The sequence below is a fragment of the Histomonas meleagridis genome (assembly GCF_020186115.1).
Source record: "Histomonas meleagridis strain 2922-C6/04-10x chromosome Unknown contig_9, whole genome shotgun sequence".
NCBI lineage: Eukaryota > Parabasalia > Tritrichomonadida > Dientamoebidae > Histomonas > Histomonas meleagridis.
This window is the reverse complement of record NW_027150923.1, coordinates 512,465-530,689: the sequence shown is the minus strand read 5'-3', so window position 1 is coordinate 530,689 and position 18,225 is coordinate 512,465. Positions and strand designations below refer to the sequence as shown.

The following is an 18,225-nucleotide window of genomic DNA, read 5'->3' as shown; positions in this document are numbered from 1 at the left end:
CCACGTGATGTTAAGAATCAATTATTTAAATATATCATTGCACATATTAATAAAATCAAAAATCGTGAACAACAAATTACAATTTTGTCTATTATTCCATCGAATATGATAATAGAAGCATCACAACTTATCGAAATTAAAGAAATCAAATTACAAACATTTAATGAGCCAATTATTAAATCGAATAATGAATCATCAAATATATTTATATATTCACCACTTAAAAAAGAAAATATTAATAACATTTGCGCTTTGGATGATTATTTATCTTTTGTTGTCACATTACGAAATAAACTTTTAACACCTTTAAAGTTCGATATAATATGTTTAAATGCTACAAACTCTATAACTTATCCAATAGTTAAAACTTTACCTTATCAAAAAATTGTAACTTTCCCACTTATATTAAAAGCTAATAAAATCGACGAAATTATAGTTAAAGGATTTACATTTGTTTCGAAACAAATCTCAGGAGAATATGTATTACCAAATCCAATTAAAATCCAAGTTGTTAAAAAATTACCGAAACTTTCAATAAAACAATTAAACAAAATTAATAATGAAATTATATATAATTCAAACATTAATATGAATTTCGAAATTATTAATACTTCGGATGTTATGATAAATATAAAAAGAATTAAATTCGCTTCAAGACCTCCATTATATACTAAAACATCATTACCAATAACTTATCCACCTTTAATATCAAATGATTTACCTGAGAATTTATTGCCTGGAAATTCATTTAAATTTTCATTAAGGTTCATTGCCGATTTTTCATTTAATGTATTGTCATTCGCTATTGAATATGGTAATGATGAATACATTCGAAGGTTCGAATTTAATCAAGAATTTAATATATTAAATGGTCCTTTTATTAAAGAAATTCGTGGAATTTCTCTCGACGATTTCGATGACTTTGAAAATAATTTAATGAATTTATTGATCATCATTTCAAACCCATTAAATGTCCCAATTTACGTCGAAAATATGTTAAATAACGAAAAAATTATTGTAGAACCTTTAAACTTAGGAAGTTTCATATTACAAGTTAAAAGATCTATGATTAAAATCGATAAAAATATGGAAAAGTTCCAATATGAAGATATTGGTAGAGAACATGTTAGAAGATGTGAAGCTTTAGCTACTTCTGAAAAGGGTTCGCCTTTAACTAATGCTGAATTACATGATTTGTGGCTTGCTTTAGCATTAAAATTCGACTTGCAAAAACACATCAAATTACAATGGTTTACACAGGCCGATACAAGGGGACCGTTACCGTTCACTCATGTGGAAATCAAAAGAGAGACTTTAATGTTCTTACAAGCTCCTCCTTTTAAGGTGAAGTTTAGAGTCGAAAAGGCTAAAAGAATTAATGTGTGGATTGTGATTTGCAAGATAAAATGTAAGGAAAAGGTCGAATTGAATGCATCAATTATTTATAATGTATTAAATGAAAAGGGTGAAAAAGTTCGAATAATGACAGCAGGTGAAGAAACTAAAAGAGTTGTGGCACCTGAGGAATTTAAGCAAATTATACATTCCATAGATGGCAAAGAACTAAATATTGTGGGTCACTTCAATATTGGAAATATAACATTTACACGACTTGGAAAATTTGCGTTAGAGTAAATATTTGTTTTGTGGAATTTATTCTGTTGTTTATTGTATTTAAGAATAATTATTGATGAAAATATCTTCATCAATTCATATATATTTCACTTACTTATTAAACATCATTGTAATTTAATTATTCAAGCATGCATAAGTATTATACTTTTTTGGAATATATGCTTATTTTCTGAATTGGTGAATAATAATTTATCAATTTTATAATATAGATATATAAACGCTCTGTTATATTATAGGAAATTGTTTAGTGTTCTGTTTAATATGCAAATTTTATTTCGATGAAATATTTTCATTTTCATCTATTCATTTGAAAACGATCAAATTCAAAACAAAAAGTTAATTAACTAATCTTGTTATATTTAAATATCTTATGTTATTCTAAAAATATATAATTAATTATTATTATGACATAATAAAATTAAAAAAATGTGAAATTTAATCGATTATATTGCAAAAATCATATAAAAGTGTTTAGTTCTTCAATAACGCCCTATAACTTAATTTTAAATTTATTGTTATATAATGTTATGAATGGTACAAAAATTGTTCATATAAGCCTCTCTATTAATTTTAAATTTTTCCCACCAGAATTTCATAATTGTTTTTTTTAATAAAAAAATTTACCAAATAATTTATTTTATCTTCATTGACTTTGATTTTAATATTTAGAAAGGATAGAAAAGTGACAACTTTTTATACACTTTTTTATTTACATGGAGAAGAAATTAAGTCTAAAAATAGATGAAAGTAAAAACAATCTCGACATATTACAAAACATAGAAAAAATATTATTCAATTTAAGTGAAAATAACATTATTAAATCAGTTGAATCAATATTGGATTTTTTCGAAGATTTTCCATATTCATTTAATTTGGTTATAATAAGTAAATTATTATTCTCATGTTTCATAGCAAATATCAAAATACAGATTTATATATTAACTTTATAAAATTACTTGAATTAAAAGAAGAAGAAAAAACAAATTTTCCAAATAATGAAAAATTTGTTAAAGTATTCTTTTTGTTTCTCATTTCATTAAAGTCACAAGAATCTTATTATATTCTTCAAAAACTTGTTCAACAAAATTTAATTACTATAAAAAGTTTTAAAGACAGTTATAAATTAGAACAATCATATAAATGGATACAAACGGAATACGAAGCTGAAATAGATAAAAAAATCATAAAATATTACTGTGTTTATCATTTTTACAATGAGAATGAATATGAACTTCTCAAAAATGATCCGGAACTTCATAAGAAATTAATCCAAGAAGGTGTTAATCCTAATGAAATTGCAAAAATAATTCGAAATGATAAAATAGAAAAACTCCAAGAAATATCATCACAAACAAATTTTGATTTTTATCAATTTATTGAATCATCACTTTATGAAAGATGTTCATTTATTGATGGTCAACTTTATTATGTTACATTAATTGATTATGCAGCATTTTTTTCTGCAGTAAAATGTTTTAAATATTTACTTATGAATGGTGCAAATGTAGAATATACAGGTAGATATGCAGTTGCAGGTGGAAATGAAGAAATAATTCATTTATGTGAACAAAATCATGTATCATTTGAAGATGCATACGAAGTAGCAATCCAATTTCATCGTAATGATATCTTTAAATATCTTTATGAAAATAAATTCATCGTAATTGAGAATTTAACCGAAGTAGGTATTAAATGTATTAAGTTTAGTAATTATGAACTACTTTCTTTCATATTACATGAAGGAATGGAAATCAATGAATCTATTATTGATGTATGTGCAAGTGTTCGAAACATATTTCTTGTTTTTCAATTTCTCTTTGGAAAACAAATTCCAAAAAATATTTTGGCATATTCTGCGCGTTTAACAAATTATAAATTCTTTAAATATTTGCTTGAACAAGAAGGTATTGATATTAATGCTAAGGATATTTATTTGTTTTGTTTATTATTTATTTTAATAATTTAATATTTCAAAATAATATTTGGAAATTATTTAAATTATTTAATACAGCACTTATATTGGCATCTCAAAATGGTCATACAGAAATAGTTAAATTACTTCTTGAACAAAATGGTATTGGTATTAATGCTAAAAATATTTATTTGTTTCACATGATGTTTATTTTAATAATTTAATATTTTAATATAATATTTGGAAATTATTAAAAATATTTGAAACAGCACTTATACATGCATCTGCAAATGGTTTTCGAGAAATTGTTAAATTGCTTCTTGAACAAGAAGGAATTGATATTAATATTAAGGAAATTTAATTGTTTCATATAATATTTATTTTAATTATTTTCTATTTCAAAATAATGTTTGGAATTTGTTTAAAATAATTTTTACGGCACTCATGAGAGCAACTCAAAAAGGTCATTCAAAAATAATTAAATTTCTTCTTGAAAAAGAAGGAATTCTTAATGTTCGTAATATTTCTGTTTAGTTTAATGAATTTTAGTTTCCAAATAATGTTTTATGATCAATCAAAATATTTAGTGATTTACTTGAAAAAGCAATACAAAAAGGACATCATGAATTAGTTCAATTTTACGATCATTCTACTGGAGCATCCTGTTCAGACTAAACTTTTATTCATAAAATCAAACCTATGTGAACTTAATTTTGAAAGGACATGATCGGATCGTTTTTTTTTTCTTATCATTTCTAGTTATTTTAATAAATTATAATATGCATAAATAGTTATAATTTTAATAGCATATATTAGTATATAAATTAATTTTTGAAAAAGGTATTTCTGTTTTATTTTCGAAGAAAAATCAGTATATTTTAATCGTATCCACATAAAGTATTGAAATAAAAACACTTTTTCAACATAATTTTTAACGGTCCACTCGGTTTACAAATAAGCAAAAAATTAATTATGGATTTTCTCAAGGCATACTGAACAATTCGAAAAATTAACAAAAGTACAAACCCCAATATAATGATTAAAATTTCGTTTTGAAATAAAGGAATAATTTTCAAAAAAAGACTTGAAAAACATTTTGTCTAGCGGCTAGACTCTAGCCTTTTTTATTATGAATATCGAATAATATTTCATAAAATTTATAGTATTATATTCGATGTGTTGCAAAATGAAAATTTCTGACTTGACACGAAAGTAAGGTTATTAATAAAATAAATACATTTATTGATTTTTCTCATTATAACATTTTAATTTTTTGTCAAGGTAAATTAAAATTATTTCATGTGAGTAGCATATATATTTGAATATCAAATGAAATACTATTTCATTAAATTTGTTTAAACTTTCCAACAATTAAATAAATACATATATAACACTGCTGGGTATTTTATAATTAAATACACATATCACAAAAATTTATATATTTTAAAGAAATGAACTTTTTATTACACTTGATGAACTTAATTTGCGTCAAGAGCCTTCGAAAGGGAGCTCGTGAGGAACGATTCATGGAGAGTATTGGAGTTGATGTAGCTTTCAAGTCCTGCTGATTGTTGGATTATCTCTTCCTTTTCTTCCTTTGTAAGAATATCTCCAACGACAGGTTTTCTCTTGTTGGTATCTTCGATCTCGAATGCGCTTCCATTCAAAACAAATTTCTTGCCTTGAAGAGAATTAAGAAATGTTGAAATTTGTGAAATCATTGAATTGTGAACCTGCTCAAATTCTTTGCTTGCATTAACAACATCTGAACTATCATTAAGAGCAATTTGAAGTTTGGAAGTTACTGCTGAGATTTTATTTAATGATTTACCTGTGTTGATTAAATCTTTACGGAAACCGTTCAAAAAAATTGTTTGAGATTGAGATTGTGGTTGTGTGGTATTAGGAACTTCTGGTATTATTTGTGGTGGTGGAGGATCTTCTCTTACATTAGAATTACGAGGAACAACTGATATTTTTTGGCCATCTTTAACATTGTATTTTGCTAAAGTTTCTTCGTCTTTTAAAGAAGAGCCTTGGAAAATCAATCTGATTGAATTATTTGTTAAACCACATTTTTCTTGTATAATAGATTTCACTTGTGATATAGGTATGTCTGTTGGAATTTCAAGTTCGTAAATATTATTTTTTCCTATGACTTTAACTTGGATCTTCACCATATTGAAATTAGTGAAAAAATTAACAGCTTATGTGAATCGAAATAAACTATAGAAAAATGACGGTTACTTCAATGTACGTTTAGTTTTTTGTGTCAGTTTTTATCAAGCTCAGCAACGCAATTCGATTCTCTTCAAGAGAAAGAGACTTTGCTGTTTCAGGCATATGACGCCTAAGATTTGAGAACTGAGGAATTGATGAAGGACCATTTGTTCCAATTGAAAACGGGCTGGAGATCAAGTTCACTATTTTTGGTGGAGACATTGGACTTTCATCACTCTTGCTAAATTCAACTTCATCTATAGCTGGTGGCTTCACCAATTCTAGTTCTGATTGAATCCGTTTCTTAAGTGTTGAATTCCATCTATTTTTGATTGCATTATCACTTCGATTTACCATCAAATTCGATATCTGAACCCATTTATTACCAAACTGCTTATGCAATTCAATTATTTTGTTGTCTTCTTCTTCAGTCCAAGCAGAATGATTATATTGTGGATCAAGATGATTTCTCCATCTTTCTCTACATTGCTTCCCAATGCGACCTGGTAAGAGGTTGCACAGGTTTCTCCAATTTTTGACGCCATGTTCTTTAACATATTGTATTATAATTTCATCTTCTTGACGAGTCCAACTTCCTTTCACGAGCTTTGGGTTTAAAACTTTATCCCATCGTTCAGCAACTTGTTGGCCTGTCTTACCAGGGAAGAATTCTGCTAGCTTTGAATAATTTTGATGTTCATTGCTTGACATCAATTTCGTGAGTAGATCGTCTTCTTCCCTTGACCACTTCACGTTTTTGACGCACCTGTTTATCTTTTGACGTACTCTAGTTGGTGCTAAAGGTAATTCGTCCCCTTTTTGAAGTGGCGCCTGAAGCATATGAATAACCGTTTTTAACGTACGAATATGTAACCCGTTTATTATTTTACAGAGAAAATTCTTTCAATAAACAATAGTTTTTTTCTTTCTATCAATTGGTTTTGCAATGCATTTTTCTTCATCATATTTATTAGGTTGGGAAATTCATGTTATTTATTCAGAATCAAACAACTTTTACAATTCAATTTCACAAATTTAACTATGTGTTGTCATTTGTAGGATCTTTTATACACCCAAATAACAAGACAGGAATTAGTTTTCCATTAGATATAGATATAATTGGTTTAAATCATTTTTCTACTGAATTCTATCCTATCACATCTTATGGAAAAGCGGCATTTTTAAACACCAAAATGTCACTTTTACCGTTATTAACGGTCGATTTTCTTGTCCTTGTTGTTTGCATTATGTCAATTGACATGTTAGAGGATAGGAACTCGAACTACCGTACAGTGGATTACATCACTATCACTATCAGATTGGAGCTTATTAAGTGAGTTCCTAATGTGCTGATCTGTTGGTGCTGATTGACCACATTTCATCCAAATTTGTTGAACATCAAGTTCTTCTAACTCAGAAAGTTCATAACGTGCATTGGTGTTTGCAAAAGAAAAGATCTTATGAGGAGTGAATCTAGAAATAATGATGATTCAGTAAAGTTTTTTCCCAGTGGCGTCTTCAATGGAACAAAATCCATCTCTTCGGAACAGATTTTAAACCATTAGATTTTAAACATTATAAAAAAGATCCATTTTAAAAAATTATACAAATCCAAACGACATCTAATTCCTCCTCAACCGAATCCAGTGCCACTTTCTGCTCCATTTCCGCAAAAAACATTCGATGAAATTTCCAATTTCAGAAGCGAATTAATTCACATTTCGTATGTTTAATGTTTATTCAATAAAACAATTTATCTATTATCCATTGTCTGACAGTTCTTAATTGCGTACAACAATTTTTGGTAACAAATTTCCTCGCTAGAGTAACTTGGCAAGTGTAACTTATTGAAGCACGTGCTTGCAGTTGGCAACAGTTGGTCCGGGTTCCCTTTTGTGTTTAGCCTATCTATTTGTATCTTAAAGTTTGGCCTTAATGACGTGTTTGGTAATCTTGTTGAAGTTGTAATGAACTTTAACAACAATTTCCTTTCATCATTTGTTAATCTATCGACTGCGTTCCAAAATCGAACAATCACTGGGTCTTGGAAGTCATTATAATCAGTGATTACTGTTATAGAACTTAAATGTTTTGTTGTCACGATACTTGTTCCTTGTGCCATTCTTGACAACAATGAAGGTGTTAATAATGGATGACTCTTAAATCCGACGTTTTTGTTGAAAGCTTTTCTCATTCGTTTTAACATTGGTGTGAATGAAGATATTCGGAATGATATCATTTCTTCAATATATTGTATTGCTTCATTCTTCTTTACATATTGTGTTGAGTTATGTCCTGGTAATATTATTATTTTACCATTCCAATCTTCACATTTCCATTGAAGTTCATTTTCTTTAAAGTTATCATTTTGGATTTGATTTCGAATATCAAATATTTGATCTTTTAAGACATTATCTAAACATAATATATCTGATTCAATTATCTTTTGTCTTACTAAATATTTCCATATGAATGGTGCAAAAGGTAAATCTTGTGCTAAACCACAACGTAATATTATACCAATTAAGATACCAATCGTTTCATAATGTATTAAATATTCTTCATTAGTACAATAAGGGATATAATAATCTTGATTTTCACCATTCTTACGTCGGCCATTCGGTGATATTATAAATAATTTCGTTGTTGGATTAAATATAGAATTAGATGCTTCGGTCATTAATTCACGTGTTGGTCCTCCTGCATCTATAGCTTTTTCTCCATCGAATTTCACTTTCCAAGGCCTCCATTGACATTGTAATAAGTTATTATCGACTTTCGATAATTCTTTAGTTAATTGGAAGATGATACTATTACTTGGATTACCTTTACCTTCTAATACTAATCTTTGTGCTGCTTGTCGACGGATTTTAACTGTAGGGAAATCTTTAGGATTACCACAAATGATTTTCTTAAAGACTTCATTTATTGCATCTTCACAAGATACAAATGATATTAAATTAAATAACAAATAAATTGGTATTTCTTTGATATGTCTTTCTCGAATATAATTAAAATGTTGTAAAAATAATGTACGTAATACTATAACTATTGGAGAAAATTGTTGTGTTAATAATGAATTCTTTGCTACTGATTCTGCTGATAAGAAACATGGTTCAATTAATGAATATTTAGGTAAGATCATTAATAATTCTTCTGTATGTTGAGGTTGCCATTTAATAGCAAATTCTTTCATGTCATTAATAAATTGATCATGAATTTCATTAATATCAATAGAAATAGGTGGTAATGATAAACGTGATTGTAATCCTAAGAAATTAACTTTTACATATTTCCATGGATCTTTAAATCCGACAATTGATATATAACTATCACGTGAAGTTAATGTAAATGATTTAGATATTTCATCATTCATTAAAAATTTGGAATTCTCAAATCCGGGTGTAGTAGATATCATTACCATTGAACCTTGAGGTAATGTAAACTTTAAAGGGAATTTTAAGATTGCTTCAAAAGGTTTCATTGAAGGATTAATTATATGTAATATATTATTCTTATTAATATGATCGACATAAGGATCAATATAATCTTTATCATTATCAATGTTTTTACCTTCCCAAATATTCTTAAGTCTAAACCAATAAGGTAATACTTTCCAAAATGGAAATCCTTCTAAACTATCATATGTACGAACTAAATATTGTAAGTTTTGGACTTTCTCTAAAAACTTATCTTTAAATGTACCTGGATCTAAACTAACAAATGGGATTTCACAGATATTAGTTGTAGGTGGTGAAGTTTTAGTAACAAGAAATTCAGGAAAGAATTTACATATTTTAATTGGGAATTGATCTAAAATAGAATTATATTCATAATTATAATAATATAAAGCTCTTTCATTATTTAAATTTTTGGATTTAATACCAAATGTATTTAATTTTATTAAATAATTCCGTAAATTATTTTCATCATAAATTGGAAATGAATTACATCGTAATTCTAATAAGTCAAAGAATTCATTAAAATATGATATAACTAAAAAACTTTGTGATAAATATAAATCATATAATGATGATTTTAATAATATCAAATTTTTCTCTGTTAAATTTGTATATAATAAATTCTTTAAGATTAATATAGCTTCAAAAGCAGTATTAAAACAAAATGTATTATCATCTGGTGTAATACTATACATAGATATATCCATATTATTTTGATTATTTTCAATGATTTCGATGTTTAATGGTCCTTGATATATAATATTTGGTAAATTATTTGGTACTCCTTCAATAGTAATACAATTCTTTTTAACATTATTAAAATTATTAAATGATACAATTGAATATTTTTTAGTTACTTGTAATGAATCTTTAGAATAATGATTAAATGGATAAAACTTATGATAAATATTTGGATAATTAATTAAATGCATTGATTTACATTCACATATTGAATATAAATCTTTACAAATGATATCAATATTATTTGGAATTTTTAATAAAGATTTAATTGCTTCTTTAACTTCTGTTTCTAATGACATATATAATACTATTGGATTTTCCCATGAAGGTTTTTTAAGATTAAATGGGAATTTATTCTTTGTAAATAAAGTAGTACTAAATTGTTCTAAAGGTATAGTTAATAATGTAAATAATTTTGTTGGGTTTTGTATTAATTCTGGTTTATATATTGAGATCCTCATTAAACATATTGTACTAAATTGTAATGATAACATCTTAAATAATCCTTTTAATTGATCATTAATAATATTTTTAGATACATGTGTTGAAAAATTAGGATGTATTGACATATAATTTACAGGTTTAATAAAATTATTTGATATCTTTTCTTCAATTGAGATAGGTTCAATTAAATTAGTTAAATCTGGAATATTTGAATTCTTTAATTTTTCGGGATTCATTTCATATATAATATTTGATAATTCATTTGATAAATTATATAATGGCATTATATTATTTGAACAATTAACTCCAATCGAATTAATTTGTGGTGATGAATTAATATTAAAATTATTTTCATTTACATTAATTTCTATTTGTGTTGACCGATTTGTAGATATAATAATACGAAATGTTTCACCTAAAGGGAAATTAAATTGTTGATTATTATATATAAAAACATTATTTTGTGTATTAACAATAAAATTAATTTGATTTAATGATTGGAATTTAATACGTTTTTGATTTATAGGAAATAAATAACCAGAAGGATAATTAAGTAACATATATCTTGTATCTATAGCTTCTAAACAATTATTAATAATACCAAAATAAATACTACTTTTAGAATTAATATTAATTGTAACTTCGAAATTAATATTACGTTTAATTTCAGGTGATATATAAGATATTATATCAATATTTTTATAATATAATTGATTAAAGATACCAAATAATGGTACTTCAATATATTTTTGTATTAAATTAGTTCGAAGTAATGTATAAGGTATTGAATTAAATGGTAATGGGTTTTTACTAAGTTTTAAGATCATTTCATTAGTAAATTTATCGACAAATGATTTAAACTTTAAAAAATGTGATAATAATTTAATATATAATGAAGATTTAATTGATGAAACATCATTAAAGACAGAATCAAAAAATGATAATATAAAATCAAAATCATTAAATGAATCTTGTTCTAATATTAATATTGATGTAGCATATACTCGTTTATTTAAATCGATATCTACAAATTGTGGTGAATCATTTAAATTAAATGGACGATTAAAACATAATAATTGTTTTGGATCTTTTGTAGGTACTGCTATAAATTCTTGTGTAAAGAAGTTATTTGTTTGACATTTAACATTACAAAATGGTCGAATATTTTCAAAGTTACCACCTAAAATAGTAAATAAACCTATTTGCATTAATTCATCACTATTTTCATTAATACTTTTTAATGTATTTAATAATATTTGTGATGAATTTGATTTCTCGATTAAGAATTTACGTAATAAATATATCATTTCATTAGCTATAGTTAAATCTTCAAATTTATTATAATCTTTACCAATTTTATTAATAATTTTTTCAAATTCATTTTGTATGATTTCTTTTTCTAAATTTGGTGAATTTAATAATGAATACATAACTCGACATAATATTCGACTTAAATTTGATTTAGATTTCCAAAATATTTTTTGGAATTCATTAAAAAATTCATGTGTACAAGGTATAATAGAAAATGCAATCGATAATAATAAATAACCCATAGGTGAAGGCTTAATATTAACTAAACCAATAGGAAATGTTTGTATTGATTTAATTAATGAAATTGATAATGCAAAAAGTGTTTTATTTTGTGAAAATTCTGTTAATATTTGATTTAGAAATGCAAATTTTACACCTGTTAATGATTTAATATCTCGAAATATTCGATATATTACTATTGATATTTTACTTTCCGGCGTTTTTAAGACAATATTTAATAATCGATTAAATAAAGATGATAATTCTGGACTTGTAGAAGTATTAGTAATTTCTAAAACAATATTTAATGATTCGAAATTTTCGATTTTAGATAAAGCATAAGAAAAGATATCAATATACATTTGAGTTTTCCCTATAGCTAATACTTTATCGATTAATGAAAATGCTATTAATGTCGATTTAGTACGTATAATTTGTTGTTGAATTAATGATATTATTTCTAATACACTTTCTTTAGAACATATAAAATCACCTAATTGTTTAGCTGTTAATGTACCATCACTTTCTAATCGGATTAACATATGACATTTAGAGATAATATTAGATTCAGTATTTGTTTGTTTTTGATTTCGATATTGATTACGAATTCGCATCATTTGATCTAACGCTTGTTTTAATTTAGGTGATAATTCTTTTATAGGTGTTGAACAATTTACTATTTCATTCCAAATACCTAAATGTTTACTTAATGATGCTAAACTTAATCGATCTAAGAATTTTAAGTCATCATTTAAATTCTTATGCATAAAAGGTTTAAATTTCTTATATATATTGGACATTATAAATTTATCACCTTTACTAGTTAAAAATAAATTTAATTTCTTACTAAAACAATTTATATCAGTATCTGTTAAATCTACTTGATTATTTAAATTAGAACATATTAATTTTGAAAAATCTTTTTCAAAATTTGTTAATTTAGATCCTTGTAATAATGTAGAAGCATTTTTAGCATATATAAATAAGAATTGTTGTACTAAAATAGAGATTTTTGAATTATCTTCTAAATTAATTAATTTATAATGTAAATATTTATTAATTTTTAGTAATAAATCATAAAATAATTTAGTAAATGAAAATGCTATTATATGATAATTTAATAAACTTGATAATAAAAATAAATTATTTTGTAATAAATATAATAAAAATGAATTTTCAATATTAATTTTATCTTTATCATATTTCATTAAAATTTCATTAAATTTCTTTAAGATAAATTCCGAATAATTAATTAATTTTGTTAAAGGATTATTTATATCTTCTGATTCTACAAATTCATTATAATTATCTTCTTTCAAATAATGTGTAGCAGAAGTTACTAAAACTCTTTGATGGATAAATAATAACGATTGTAATTGTGGTAATTTAGTTAATTCTTGTGAATAAGAATTATTATCAAATAATTCGGAAAATTTATTTTTTTCATTAATTGATATATTACTAATGAACAATGATGTTTCAAGTTTATTTAATGCATACAACAAAATTTTTTGATCTTTACAATGTATAAAGAAATTAATTAATATTTCAATGCTTTGATTAGTATTATTATACATAAATGTACCCAAATTATTAAAGAATAAAAACGCACCATAATTCGAAGGTATTAAATTATAAATTTCTAAACATAAATCTCGAATTTTATCATCGACTTTAATTTGTTTTAAGTTTAAATCAATTAAAAATATAAATGATTGTATTAATAATCGATTATTTCGATCTTTCTTTATCATTTCTTTAGATGTTTCTAATAATTCAATAACAATATTCATATTATTTGTTGAAAACATATTAGAAATGATATGTGAACCAATATAATGTAATATAATTTGATTAAAATCATATAAAAACGTCTTAAATTTAGTATTATTTTCTTTGTTATTCGAATTAGGTATAAAATCAAATAAATTAAAATCAAGTGATCCATTAAAAAAATATTTCTTAACACTCATATGTCCATCCTTATTCCTCATAATTGCCCAATAACACATATTAAAGATATCACAACATATTGCATATATCGGATTTTCTAATACTAATAATTCATCCGTAATATGTTCACCTGTAACTAATGAAAACACTCGATAAACATAATGTTTGTTATCTATTTGATGAAGAAATGAGATTAATTGCCCATTAGTTATGACTGGTATTGTTGAATAATCAACTTTAGGAAATAATGTCTTAAATGCGGGATTTAATGGATTCTTACCAGTGGTAAATTTCCCTTTCCTTGTGACTTCACCATGATATACTGTATAATGATAATCTTTTTCAATTAAAACATTGGAAACAGAGCTGTTGACCGTTAAGAGTGTGTTTGGATTAAAGTTTTGTACAATTGGATTATCGATTTTGTTGATTAAATCAACAATTTGATATTGATGTGAAAGTCCTTTCCAAAATGTAACTACCGATTTCGAATTAGAAATAAGAGATGCCGTTTCATCAAACTCATGTTGAAGCTTCCGTTGAATTGGTGGAATTAATGTGCCCATGTTAAATAAAGGAAAGATTTCTAAAATGCCTGAACCACATAATACAAAAAGAAATTGACCATTACTTGAAATTCCATGGGTATATACAACATTGTCTGTAAATGAAACTGTTCCTCCTTCTGTATCAATTTGATATGATTCATTGGGCGGGGGAAGGCAAGAATATGGTGATGAATCATGGAAAAATTTGAAAAGATTTGATATTTGTGTTGGAATCTTAGCTTTAGAATTCAAACTATTCTTATAAAAACTAAAGGTAGAAAGAATATCTTGAAACGCAGGTTGGCTAGACTTGTTATATTCAACAACAGGAGTTATTATTTGTGGATCAAGAGTTCCTAAATGTAAAAAAAAGTTATTTCTTACCCTAACAGGAGTACCAACAAATCCAAACAACTCATCCAAATCAATAATTTTGGGACTAACTTCTTTTTGATTATTTGTAATTATTGCCTCAAGAATATCTTCAATTCTATCAAGTTGTTCATAACACCCAAGAAGTAAGTCACAAAGTTGCTTAGGACTATGAATCTTTTTGGGCTCTTCTGAATTTGTTTGTTTATAAAATCTTGCTAAAAATTCTTCCTGGCGATACCGTGGGTTAGCAAATCCAATGATATTCCCATCTACTATTAATTTTGATTTAGAGCTGTTGTTTGGAATTGGTGATGTTGCTACTCCTCCCATTTTTATTGATAGGTTTTTCAGAGATTTTCGAGCGTTTTCACCACAAATAATCGGTGAACGTTAATATATAAATTGTTGTAAATGATTTGAAGAATGTAAATATCAGAAAATATATCGTTCGTTGTTTTTTATTTTTTCTCGATTTCTTGCTATGATTACATTCATTAAATATAAAAAAATCAAAAACAACTTTGTCATTAGTTTTTTTATATCGGCGCTGATATAAATGAAATCCATTTCCTAAAAAAAAATGAATTTACTTCTTTTTTTTTTTTAAAGATTTATTTTCAGTATATATAATATCACAAAATGTGATCTTACTTGCTCTAAGTTTGTTTATCAAGCTCAAACCCATTATTTCTATTTTGCCCAGAAACTATACACAGTTTGCTCAATTCCAAATTCAATACTCTCGATTTTTCGATACTTTGGCAAAGATGAAAATAAAATCAGAAAATTGAAATATCCCCTTTTTCATAAAATGAGTCCGAAGACACAAACAGGTGCCCCTAATTCCACTTTTTCATTATAAATAAAGTTATCAAAATAAATATGTAAATTTATCAAATTTTGCGTGTGCAGCCTTCAAAAAATTCCTTTCTGTCCAGTTTAGCCTCATCCATCCACTCTCTAGTTGACACAGGTTCAAAGGCACTGGGTTTTTATCATTTTTGTGTGCTGTGAAATAGAGTTTTTTTACATTTGCATTTAAGGTGTAAAACGACCGTTTATTTACACTAACCTTCAGATTAAGGGCAAAATGGAAGACGAAGTAAAGCTGGTGATGTATGCAATCCAATGCGGACACCAAGCACCAGGAAGTATTATCTATTTTCTCAACCGGTTACTTTATGATAAATTCCAAGATGATCCCCCATCTACTCTTGGGATTAATTTTAAAATTAAACGAATTGAACTGGAAGATAAAACAAAGATTCGGCTTCAAATTTTTTATGAATATTCAGGTGAACTGATTCGTGTTAATGTGTTTAAAGTCCATACCTTTTTTTTTGTTTATGATATTTCTAATCGTGAATCTTTTGAAAACACCATTGTTGCAATGAACAAATGCAAAGATAAAATTCCCTATGGTACACCTTTATTTCTAATTGGAAATAAAATTGATTTGGAATACATGCGAGTGGTTAAAAAAGAAGAAGGCAAATGCATCGCACGCAGGTTTGGAGCAAAATTCAAAGAAGTGTCAGCCAAGAATGGAATTAATACACATGAAATTTTAATCGAAATGGTAAAAACTTCATATCAAAATAGAGATCTTTTTTAACAAGAAGAATGTCTCATTTACCATATTATTATTTTTGTTAAATCTTATTTTCTTTGTTTTTATTTTCTTCTCTGTTGTTAAATAATTCGACAAAAAAATTTCTTATTTGCACTAGCTTCAAAGTTTGAGGTGATAGATGATACAATTATGTAAATTTATGTTTTGTGACCTCGATTTAAATATAAATAAATTAAATTTTTTGAACTCATTATCTTGTTTTGATTATGGATGGTAATGCACAAGTATCCCCTAAGTACAATAATACTTAAAGGTGTTCATTAAAAAATTCCTCATGTACCCATTTTGACTGCAGTCCTATTATTAACGTACATACATAATGTTGGGTCAAAACAGTGAAATCCCAACAAAGAACGAAAATCCTCAAGAAGTTCCTGACGTAAAACTTATTGAAAACCTTGATGAATGCAGTAAGGAAATTCAAGAATTCATACAAAGTCGTAATAATACTAATATAATTAATAATGAGCATATTGACATAGAAGAATGTCTCAGTGAAATACAAAACTTCATTCAAATCCAAAAAATACGAAATGCAAAGCGTTATTTACGAAAATCATCCAAAGGATCAAATGTTATCAATAATTTTAATCACACTTTTATCTCACCAAGAAAAAGCAGTAACACAAAACGGAAAATTTGTGAAACAAATACATCAAATCTTGACGAAATCCAAGATCTTAGTTCAACAAATTCAAGTGATGAAGTTGATCTAGATGAAATTTTCAATCAAAACTTCCAAGTTTTAGTCAATGATGAAATTGTTATTTCATCAAATATGAATTCCATTAATTTCAGTAATGAAGGATTTTCATTTTTAATGCTATTTTCTAGTTTCTTTTTCCCTTTTAGGAAAACTTCAAATGTCATTAAATCCACACTCAATGATCTTCAAAATGAAATAAGTTCAAGTGAAATGGATGAAAAAGAAATTGATGATTATCTATTGGAATTTTCAGAACAATTTTATATTGACAACGAAGCTCTTAATCCTCTTTCAGATCAGCGGATATCCAAATTTAACTTTTATTCATCACTTAAAGCGCGAATAACACTTGACAAAACTATTCACATTGGTAACAAAACATATCCATTAACAAATATAACATTACATAACACTAATAACAAAATCATATTAAAGAGCGATAATAAAACAATACTTTCAATTGAATCTCCAAATAAAATTAGTGAAGCTATTACTAAAATTAATTCATTTTCGAGTTATTCAATCGTTAAATCATATATGAAGTTAATGGCGGAAGATTCCACTGATTTAATATGTTCTGCACTTATTTCACCTGATTTAACACTTGTGCTTTCTTTATTAAATTGTTCTGAGTTAACAACTACAATTGCAAGTATTATATTTAATGTTTTTTCAATGTATTCAAGAATTGATTATTTACTTCGAACAATTCTTTTTGCTGAATTTTCTAAAACTGAAATTTCGAAATTATTTGTTGATAAAACACAATATTCAACTTCAATTATTTCGTTGTTTGTGTCTGTTTCAAGTAAATGGTTATCATTAATTATAAAAGAAATGATTGAAAAGAAAATCGATTCGAATTCGGATTTTTTGAACATAATTTCTAATGAATTTAATGAAATTCCAAATAAAGCATTATATATGATAAGAAGTATTATAATTAGTGTAATTATAATATATAATGATAAAACAATCGCATTCGAAGTGTTGTTTTCTCTTTTGAAAGCAGCTGTTCGACCTTTTTTATCAAAATATGATGCACAACAAAGAAATTTCATTTTTTC

The 18,225-nt window shown here is 25.8% G+C and overlaps 3 protein-coding genes across 3 annotated transcripts; all 3 read right to left on the bottom strand.

The window, feature by feature from the left end:
- Positions 1-5,025: 5,025 nt before the first annotated feature.
- On the bottom strand, positions 5,026-5,727 carry GO595_009378 (putative ubiquitin-like protein; the record flags this gene model as incomplete). The annotated part of the gene is made up of 1 exon (XM_067923057.1): positions 5,026-5,727. The coding sequence occupies one exon, from the start codon at positions 5,725-5,727 to the stop codon at positions 5,026-5,028; it is 702 nt and encodes a 233-aa protein (XP_067770380.1).
- A 79-nt stretch (positions 5,728-5,806) lies between these two features.
- On the bottom strand, positions 5,807-6,607 carry GO595_009377 (Myb-like DNA-binding domain containing protein; the record flags this gene model as incomplete). Its single annotated transcript, XM_067923055.1, has 1 exon — positions 5,807-6,607. One exon carries the CDS (start codon positions 6,605-6,607, stop codon positions 5,807-5,809), a length of 801 nt encoding a protein of 266 aa, XP_067770379.1.
- Positions 6,608-7,520: 913 nt separating this feature from the next.
- Positions 7,521-9,143, bottom strand: GO595_009376 (putative E3 ubiquitin-protein ligase HERC1; the record flags this gene model as incomplete). The annotated part of the gene is made up of 1 exon (XM_067923054.1): positions 7,521-9,143. One exon carries the CDS (start codon positions 9,141-9,143, stop codon positions 7,521-7,523), a length of 1,623 nt encoding a protein of 540 aa, XP_067770378.1.
- Positions 9,144-18,225: the final 9,082 nt, after the last annotated feature.